Here is a 9,922-nt window from a genome sequence, read left to right on the forward strand (position 1 = left end):
AGTAGCCAACTAAGACATTTGTATAGACTGTATTTGTTGTTTGCTTTTGTTTATACATTAAAGCTTGTATCTTTATGGCTATCGAAAGTCATGAATCGTGAATGACCGTGTAGAGGGATGTAAATGTGAATACTAAAAAGGCAAGGCTGCATTACTTTTCATTGGAACCAGTTATTATTGAAAAGAGGCTTTATGTCGTCAGAGTTAACGGCAAAAGTTTATGGCCCACATTTGACATTCAACAACTATTTCTTGATGCACTGACTCAGAAGGGGAAAGAACCATAAAACTCATCTCTTCCGGAAGAAATTAACATATTTATGGCTTTTCCAAAATGTGCTCCCATCCGTCATGATGTGTGATGATGGCATGAAAGCGGCTGTTCTATATAATAATTTCATGAATGCCGAGCACACTGAAGAGTACAGGTGTTATTGCTGTTGGAGCATCTATCAAAGGCCGCTCTGTACCTCACCGCATGAATTTATCTCCCAGCCTGATACTATCGTAAGAAAATCTACATCCGACACATTATGTGGGACGATGTTGTAGCGTATTCTACCTTGCAGCAGCTGATTGTGATTCATGGCAGCAGCGATGCATGGGTCAGGCAGCCTGATGCATATGGAACCAGCGCCGGTGTGATCTGCCTGCCATCAGTCTGTGGATCTTGGCTCGTTTCTGCCTCATGAATATTTCATGAAGCCGCGGCAATTCCCGGTGTACATATCCAGCTCCAATTATCACCTACACACCCTCCCTCCCCATCCACTGCACATCACTCCAACGCATACACACCCACACACACCCCTCCTCAATCTGTCACTATTCCCGAGTCCTCACTTTTTAATAAGCAGTAATGGCTTTTTGTTTGTGGTGCAGGCCGCTGCTTTTGGTTTCACGTTTTGCAGTTATCGCGATCATAAACATAATTTGTACGGTAGCTATCTGACAGCCACGTGTACAGAGTCGTTAGAAATCAGACCGAGGTCTTTAGGTTGACGGCAGCGGCGCTAAAACCTTATCAACAACGCAAACGGTTGTTGACACTGAGCGGAGGTATTGGTGGCACTTTACTGACTGAGAAGATGAGGCTCATTAAAATAATGAGCTGCGTGGGCTGTTTTTGTTGCAGCCCGTCTGCTGATATCAAGAACCTTTATCAATGTAACGTTATTTCAGAGATCCGTTCCCCTCTGGACAAAACAAATCACATTCTGTTGTCGTTTGGTAACGCACTATAATCCAGCCGGCGATTTACTTTTTATTTAATTTCTCCCAGCGAAACACTGACTGGGACCGTAAATGTAGGTTCAGTGGGAAGAAAGCAAGGCTGTGGGGAACGGGAGAGGAACAACTGGACATTTTGAGGGTTTTATTTTAATGAAAAGAGGAGAAGAGCCACACAGTGAGTTGCAGCCCGCAGACCTTCATTCTGACTGTGTCATTCAAAGAATTAACAGAAGGTTCCTCGTTAAACACGAACGTGATCCACCTACAGCTACATGTTACATTATCACACGGCTTCACCGTCTCTTTTTCCTCCCGGGATGAGAACGGAAACCGTCCACAGCTGCGTGTTTGACAAAGGTGCGTTTGGTTTCCTGCCTGCCAGGAGCTCATTTTTTAAAAGGACAGACCCGTCTCTCCGCTCGTCTTTATTTCCAATCAGACAGAAGACGTGATGATAGATCCCTGTAGCGAGGCTGGAACGGAGCTCCACTCTTTAACACTGTACACGCTCCTGTACAATCAGCGAACGTACAACCTGTATTTTACAGTCAGAATGAGGTCTGTGGTGATTCTCCTCTTTTTATTCTTCATTCACAAATTAAGAAACAGGTTGTAAGCACCAGTATTTTATTGGGACCCGATTCATACGACCAAATTACTCTGCGTTACCTCAAGATTATATTCATTTTATTATTTTTTCTTTGTCAGGGTTCCTGCGGCGGCGTCTGATCCCAGCTCCCCTGCCGGACACGTCCTCTTTGGGAAGGAAGGTGGGGGGTCAGTGGGTGGACGTGCCCCCGCTGGGCGGCACCCTGAAGGAGCCCTTTGAGATAAAGGTGTACGAGATCGACGACGTTGAGCGCCTGCAGAGGAGGAGGGAGGTGGCGACGGGGTCAGAGGTGAGGCGGACTCCATTCGCTCGGGAGAAAGTTAAATGTCTGTTTCTGACTCTGTCGCTCGAATCCCCAGCACCAACACCGGACCTCATGCAAGAACCGCTCAGACAGACCGATTGGTTCCGAAGTGGCTCGTACCAGAGCTTTGAGAGAATTTCACCAGTTTTTACAAATTGTCTCTCAGGTACAAGTGAAATTCAGAAGTGGTCCAGACCTGACATACGAGTTGTGTGCAGATAAAAAATGACTTGTTTAACTTTATAAGATTTATAATGTCTGGAGAATTGTCCGGATATATGAGCTGCCCCCGTGGGTGTCAATCAAAACACAGGAAGTCAGGGTGCACAACTCTCACTCTCTGGTGTAAATCCAATAACATACAGCACAGCAAAGGCAGCCCACAGTAGGAAAGTGTATTATCCGCAGTGAAGAAACTGCTCTGCTACTGCCTGGGAAATCAACCTGTCACATAGAGAAAAAGGGACCTTCGGGTACAGATATCAGAGTGTCCACCGTAAGACCAGAACCCTAATCGCCTGCAGCTGTAGCGACAGCCCACCATTATAGCAGAGATGTCAGCGTATCAGCTTAACGACGAGATTGACAGGCCTGAACAACATGTGGCGATAGCGGTAACATACAGTGACTGGACAGCAAAGGGCCTGTTTTCCAGAGTAAAGATGTGCAAATCTCTCTGTGTCATCAGAGCACAGGGAGTATGGGAAGGATAAAACTGTCCACGATGGAGCTTCCAGGCCTCTCACTGTGCGTCTGGATGGTTGATCGGCCAGGAGCTCACCCGTGACTAAAACCAAATATATATGTATATACAAGTAAAACAGCAGATCCTCCCCATCACGGCTGCCTAGATACTGAAAGGTTTATCGTTGTTGTTTCGTTGCAGCAGCTGCTACACTTCAGCGGTGTTTAGCTAAACGGACTCCCTCCTCCCGCTGCCTCAGGGCCTTTCTGCAGGTCTCTGTCCAGGACCACCCTCTGTTACAACACCTGACAGTGGAGCATCACCTGCCGTAGGCTGGAACATCTGCCTGAAATCCACCGCCTGCCTCGTCCCCCTCAACCTTCTCTGAAATCAGTCACGGAGCACTTTGCTTTAGAAAGGCGTTTTTTAGCCTCTGACTTCGTGTCAAGTAGTTCCTGGTGTCTGTCGCAGCACCGCTCTGCTCTGGAGACCCTCACTGCAGCTGTAGGAGTGTGACCACTAACCAGGCTGATGTCTGAGTTGAAGCTTCGCACCGTGAGATTTTTTATTCGGCTCTTTGGTCACATTTTGTGAATGAAACCTGTCCGTGAAGAGAGCAGGTAGCGGGTCTGGATTACGCCCATGATCAAGCTGAAATCAGCATTTAACAACAAGTTTGTTAAGATTTAGGACAGAAGTATGAAAATATTCTTGCATAAGGTCCAATTTGAACTGAACTTAAAAATTAGCCTCACTGACAGAAAGTCCAATAGGAGGTTGTGCTGAATCAGTTTGCTTCTGCATGTCGATGTAATTTTGGTGCCGTTCCGTTCCTGATTTCCGTGGGGAAGTGTCCGGCACTCGTCTCGTTTCTCCTCCAGCCCTCGGTTGTCAGACCGGCCTCGGTATCACCGGCCCAGGCTGAGGTCAGACTCGTTGGTAACTGGGTTTACTGCCGAGCCAGTTACAGTTCCCTCTTAATTGATTCAGATGTGAGCGGTGGCCGGAGGAGGAGTGATGCAGCGATGAATGGAGGTTGGCTTCGGCTGGTCGGTCTTGATGCCCGTCGCCTCTCTCTGCGTTAACGGGTCATTAACCTTCAGCAGCAGAGCAGTGAATCGTGCGTCAAGGGAAGGAAAGACATTAATTCAGCCGGAAGCAGCTCTGCTGTGTTTTCAGTTAGAGGAAGATGATTTGCAGTTCACCTTTTACAGAGTCACAGAGTGTGATAAACAGTTTTCTCTTCTCTTCTCTTTGTGTTTGTCTTCTGTCAGCAGCCGTTCCATGACGTTGAAAAGGTGAGTTATATTTTTATAGGCAAGATTGTTTCCGATCAGCACATTTCAAAGCATTTTTCATCGTCCCTGTGTAGCCTGTCATCGAGTCTTAGCGTCTTATTAAGTTAGCGTCAGTTGACGTCAATACACATCGACTCATTTTAGGACTTTTTTTCCCTAAAAAATGGACTCTAATATTCAGTGAGTCAGTTAACTGAACTGATACTGTGATGACCGAAACAAGAGAAAGGCTCGTGTCTCGGGAGCTGATTTTCTCACCAACAGTTGCTGAGATCTTTTCCTCCGGAGCAAACTGTGGGTTGGACCGACGGACGAACATCACAGTCTTTAGGCGCCACCTCTAGCGAAACAAAGAAAATGCTGACGTCAGCCCATCAGCCGCGTTTAAAACCCTAACCAAGCTATTCCCTGCCCCGCCGGCTTCCGGCCACCGTACACAAGTGAATTTCAAAATCCGGCCTGGCCGCATCCTCAAACTCTCACCAAATCTAGCAGCCTAACACGGACCACAGCTGGCCCTCATCTGCTCGGCTGGTGCTCCGACACATGTTGGACACCCCATGCAGATTTGACTGTTTATGACTAATGTCTCAGTCCCACAAGAGGCTGTTTTGCTCCTTCGCGGGACTTAATCATTTCAGTCTGGTCACACATCTCATGGGTTAGTGAGGTTGGAGCGGGTGCGAATCAGATGCTCTTATTTCTTGACTTCTGTCTGCTTATGAATTTTCTTTCGGTTAATGTATCGGTATTTGAGATAACGGATAAATAAATCTCAATGCTATTCATCCCAAAAAAAGGAGCAATAAAATGTTCTAATGGATACAAACGTACATAAACATAACAATGACACCGGCGGCAGGAATAGAGTCATTAAAGTCTGTTACGTGCCTTGACTCTGTGGGGACGTTTCCCTTATTTTTTCTCCCAACACCTGTAATGGATTGACTGAGACGCTGACACTGATCCACCTCTGTCACCAGTTTGTCCCCAACTGTCCATAATCCTCCGTTCAGCGTTTGTCCTGCAGATTAAGTCTACCGTCGGCAGATTAGTGCCCATGCTAATTTTATCTCTGGCTGGCTCCTAATTGAATCCAGCGTTGGACACAGATTGAAGTCTCAGAGCAGGTTAGCGGCCCCTCGTTCCACTTGTGCTAATCCCCACCTCCGCCCTCCACCCTCCTCCCCTCCCTCGCCTGTATAAACCGCCCGACACCCTGCAGAGTTGGCCGTCACATCACGGAGACTCTGTTGGGACCTACCGGCAGGTCTGTGGTGGATTTGACTCAGTGTTTGGGTCTGTTTGGTCCTCAGGGTCTGCTCTACTTTAACGCCCGGCTGAGGATGCTGGAGAAGCGGCAGCAGCAGATCAGAGAGCTGAAGAGCAAACATGAGAGGCTGAAGGTGGAGCTGGAGGAGGCCAAGAGTCGGCTGATGCTCCACCCGAATAAATGGAGCGGAGAGTGTGAGTACAGGGCTGCTAAGTACACAGAGTTTGATCATCAAACATGCCTCTTAGACCAGAAACCACGATAAAATAATGATATGAAACTTTTTTTCTTTTGCTTGAGGGAGAATGTGAAGGCCAAACTGCTGTTTGAGGGGTTGTTCTCTTATATAATTATTCTTTCCTGTCAAAGGAAAATTGGTATTTTGCCTGGAGTTTTTCTTTTTCAGTAACGAGGGTCTGGGAGTCTTTTGTTGGACAGATCATAAAGTCCTGTAGGGCAGACTCGTGATTTTCAGACATAAAACTGACTGGACTTAAACTCTCAGACACTGATTTCTCTCCTAGACGTCACACTGGGGCCGTGAGGACTCGCTGACCGAGGTCAGAGCGGCTCAAACAACCGTCCACCGACAGTATGTTTATGTAACCGCTTCTCTCTTTGTGTAGTTTGATTTCTGTCCGTTAAACTAAAACCTCAGCTCCAGAAGGGCTTGAAAAATAATTGGTCTGCTGCCGCCTCTTATATTAGAGGCTGTAGATATTTGAGAGGACCGTGAGACGCAGGACTTCAAACTCACCTACGACCCAGAACCACGTCCCTCATGGATGTCGAACCTTAACCGTACATGTATATGTGGAGCGGCCGTGTGTCTCTCAAATGCCCGAAGACAAACTTCTCCTCGGGGAGTCGGTGAAGGCGAATCTGAATCCTAATCCTAACTTCTGTTCCGCGGGTTAGAAACATACCATCGCATATTAGTGAGGGACTATCACTGACACTGGTCTGATTGTCTGACTGCTCGTGCTTGTTGACCAGTCAGACTCTATCGTGTCCGTGTCACGGAAACTGATTAAAATGTGCTGTCTGACATGTTCTGCACGCGCCGCTCCAGAGACCAGAGATCTCACACAATGTGTTAAAATCGCTGTAGTTTCAGTGGAGTTTCGGTTAAAGGCCCCGTCGCTCCAGAGATGAAGCTGCATGTCTTTGATAAACATGCGGTTTTAGAGTTTTAGTGAGGACTCACAGAGCTAGATAGTGAACCACTTCAGCTGGAGCGCTAACCGCTAACATGCTGGCCCTAGTCGGTATCGGCCTCTCTGAGCTGCTTTCTGTTTTCTCTGCGCTGGAGCTCCAGTAAGACTGGAAGCTGACGCACACGTAACGAGCCCCGATGGCTCTGGATCTCATTCCTGTCCAGATGCCTGTCATTGGGTAACGGTGCGGATTCAGCCGAACTCCACGTGAAAAGTGCACTCGGATCCCCTTCACCCGCGAGTGACTCCGCTGATCGCGGCGGTGTTACGCCGCTGTGAGCGGGCCGTCACCGCGGGGACACTCCCACGGAGCTGGCTTTTGGCACGGCATTTGGCTTGAATTCATCTCGAACCCAATCCCAGAATAGGCATAATGTTGAGAAGAGTAAAGGGATGTAAGACTAAGATGTAAGGATGTCGAGCAGCTGCTGACCCCAAACGCACAGAGTGGACAAAGTGTGCGTTTCCGGCTGAGTGCTGCCGGCGGCCTCAAGCCTCGTCAGTTAAAACCTCGTCCTCCGCAGCTCAACTCGCTGCATTACGCTTCTATTTCTGGATCCCTCGAACAACAAGAAAACCGCTCGCGCTGCTGCAGAGACGAGGGCCAGGGTGTTTGTGTGGAGAGGAGATTGTTGGAACAAACTGCAAAGACAAACAGCCCGGGGGGAAAAGGGATTATATTCACATCTTTTTATTATTTCTCTGTCAGCGGGACAAACTCTCAGGTCACCTCGAAGTAAAGCCTCAGATTCTTTTCAAAAGAAACGCTCGACTCTGCAAAAAGGAGATGAAAGAGTCTGAGCCGGCAGCAGAAAGCCTGAACGTGTCCTGAGATCAATAATGATCATTTCCTGTCAGGGTCAGGTCGGATTCTTATTGGCTGCGGGAGGAGCGGCTCGTGGTCGGAGGGTTGGCGCTCGTACACCCCCGTCCATTGGCCCTCGTGTGAGGGTGAGGATACAGCCTCCGTCAGTGTATCCCAACATGCCAGGACATTACCTTGACTCACATGAATCTACTGGAGACTGACCCAAACCTAAAACCAGGTCTTTGCACTCGACTGCTACAAACGTCCAGAAATCCACTTAGAAACCAGAGGAAAAAGAGGCTGCAGAACTTCATTCAGAATCCTCCTGTTTTTAAGTTTCCTTCAGCATCACAGTGATCCGGTGACAGTTGTCTGAACGTCCACGGCTACGCTGAGAACAGGAGCTGATCACAGCTGGTTCAGCAGCTTTTACTGGGACAGTTTGACTGAATGGAAACAAGTCAGACAAAAAGAAAGAAGCTGTAGCCCATAAGTAATTCACTAACATTATACTTCCTGTTTACAGCCCCAAAGCATTATAGGAACTGTAGTTCCAAAGCATAATTATCCCCAAAAAACATCGAAGTCGGAACTTTTTTCCATGTTCGACTTTCAGTGTCTATCTGGACATTACTGAGGCTCAGACACCGACACTCTCCCCTGTCAACTTATATACACGTACACACCGTGTCGACACACAGCAGGTCGTCCACTAATCCGAAGGTCCGCGGTTCAATCGCTGGCTCCTCCGGTCCGCATGCCGACGTGTCATTGGGCAAGACACCAAATCCTAAGCTGCGTCACTTGTAAGTGGCTTTTTGATAAAATGCTGCCGGATGACTGATGAGTGTAAATGTAAAGAGCTTTGAGGGGTCGATAAGACTAGAAAAGCTCGACAGTGCAGTCAATTGACCATTTACATAAAAACTGTCCAGAAACATTTACGGTCCAACTCACATGCAAACTGGTTGCAGTCTCTCTAGAAACAAGCAGAAAGGTTAAACCGGGTTTCCGGTGCAGCACTTACCACCGTGGTATCGATACTTTTACGCAGGTAAAGGATCTAGATCCTTTCTCCACCGCCGGCCATTCGCGGATTTGTTTATTTGACACAGTCGGATTTCTCTAGATTCAGTAGACCGTCTCTGGTTTTGCTCTTAAAAAGTTTGATCCACTGTGTAGACATCGTCCTCGTCACCATTTTTACATGATTTAACTCTGTCCCTTCTGTCCGTGTCCTCCATCCAGTCGACGTGGATCAGGACCTGGACCGGGACTCCCAGGAGTACCTGGAGGCTCTGGCTCAGGCCACAGCGGAGCTGGAGTACTGCGTCAACCTCTGCAAGTCCCGCGTCATGATGGAGACCTGCTTCGACATCGCCGTGACGACAGCTGCTGCTGCGCAGGGAGGGCAGCAGGAGGTGGAGGTGTGAGAGGAGAGCCGGGCTCAGAGGTGTTAAAGGAGCTGGATACCGCGCCACCACTACTGCTCCTCTGGAATTTAACTCATTGTTCTGGACGCTTTTACCCTGGTGAAATGATCTGGCCTGTAACAGACATGGACACTCAGCAGGACAAAGACTTGAGCCTCCCCAGGGGGGCGCCGCAGAGCTGAAGGTTGGGCAAAGATACTGCGTGAGGTGAATCAGTCAGAAATGGTCCTCGTCCTCAGAGTCATAACTGAGTCAGATCTGAAGACACAGACGTGAAACACCTGTTGATATGATTCAGTGAGACGTCCACTTCCTGAGGACGTCATGATCTCTGACGTCCCTCCAGAACAAAGCTCCACAAATCCACTTAGAAACCAGAGGAGAAAGGAGGCTGCAGAACTCCATTCAGAATCTTGCTGTTTTTAAGTTTCCTTCAGTGTCACAGCGACCCAGTGACAGTTGTCTGAACGTCCACGGCTACACTGCAACAGGAGCTGATCACAGATGATTCAGCATACAGCAGGTCATTGTGGCTGTAATAATCACTAGGGTGGGGGTGATGGGACAGGATTAAAATCACTGGCCGGAGCAGGTGAGGTTAAACTCAACGCATATCCCCTACAGGCAGAAATCCAGTCTCAGTGGAGCTTTGGTCTGGCTAATGTGTGGAGGTTCGATGTTTGTGACATTTTCCCTTCCCATATGGGCTGAGTGTCTGAAAACTATTCTGACTTATGTACTGAGCGAGCAATTTTCATTGAACTGAATGAGCGTCACGTTGAAGTTCTTATAATGTGTCCACGGCACGAGAGAAGAGAGAGACGAAGGAACGGGATGATGTAGTGTCCTACGGGGAAATTCATCTTTCAAGACGTCAGACAAAACACTGGCATCGTCCTTAACAGTGGACAAAACGGCCAACGGCTTCATTCATTCGTCCGTCCAAAGAGAAACCTCAGAATATCTCTGAGCTGCAGAGAGACAAAGCCTGAGAGCTAAAGAAAACTCCGGATGAAGAGAACGTGTTTTATGGCAGACTGCCGGAGTTTCTGATGGAAAAT

The 9,922-nt window shown here is 48.1% G+C and overlaps 1 protein-coding gene across 1 annotated transcript in view; it reads left to right on the forward strand.

The window, feature by feature from the left end:
- Positions 1-9,288, forward strand: part of kif26aa (kinesin family member 26Aa) — a 77,290-nt gene extending 68,002 nt beyond the window's left edge. The window contains exons 14-17 of the mRNA XM_040125912.1: positions 1,942-2,132; positions 4,107-4,130; positions 5,447-5,597; positions 8,677-9,288. Of these exons, the coding sequence (XP_039981846.1) occupies positions 1,942-2,132; positions 4,107-4,130; positions 5,447-5,597; positions 8,677-8,861 (551 nt within the window). The 3' untranslated portion in view covers positions 8,862-9,288. The remainder of the gene's footprint in view (positions 1-1,941; positions 2,133-4,106; positions 4,131-5,446; positions 5,598-8,676) is intronic.
- The last annotated feature ends 634 nt before the right edge of the window (positions 9,289-9,922 follow it).

This window comes from Xiphias gladius, chromosome 4, assembly GCF_016859285.1.
Source record: "Xiphias gladius isolate SHS-SW01 ecotype Sanya breed wild chromosome 4, ASM1685928v1, whole genome shotgun sequence".
In the NCBI taxonomy this organism is placed as follows: Eukaryota; Metazoa; Chordata; class Actinopteri; order Istiophoriformes; family Xiphiidae; genus Xiphias; species Xiphias gladius.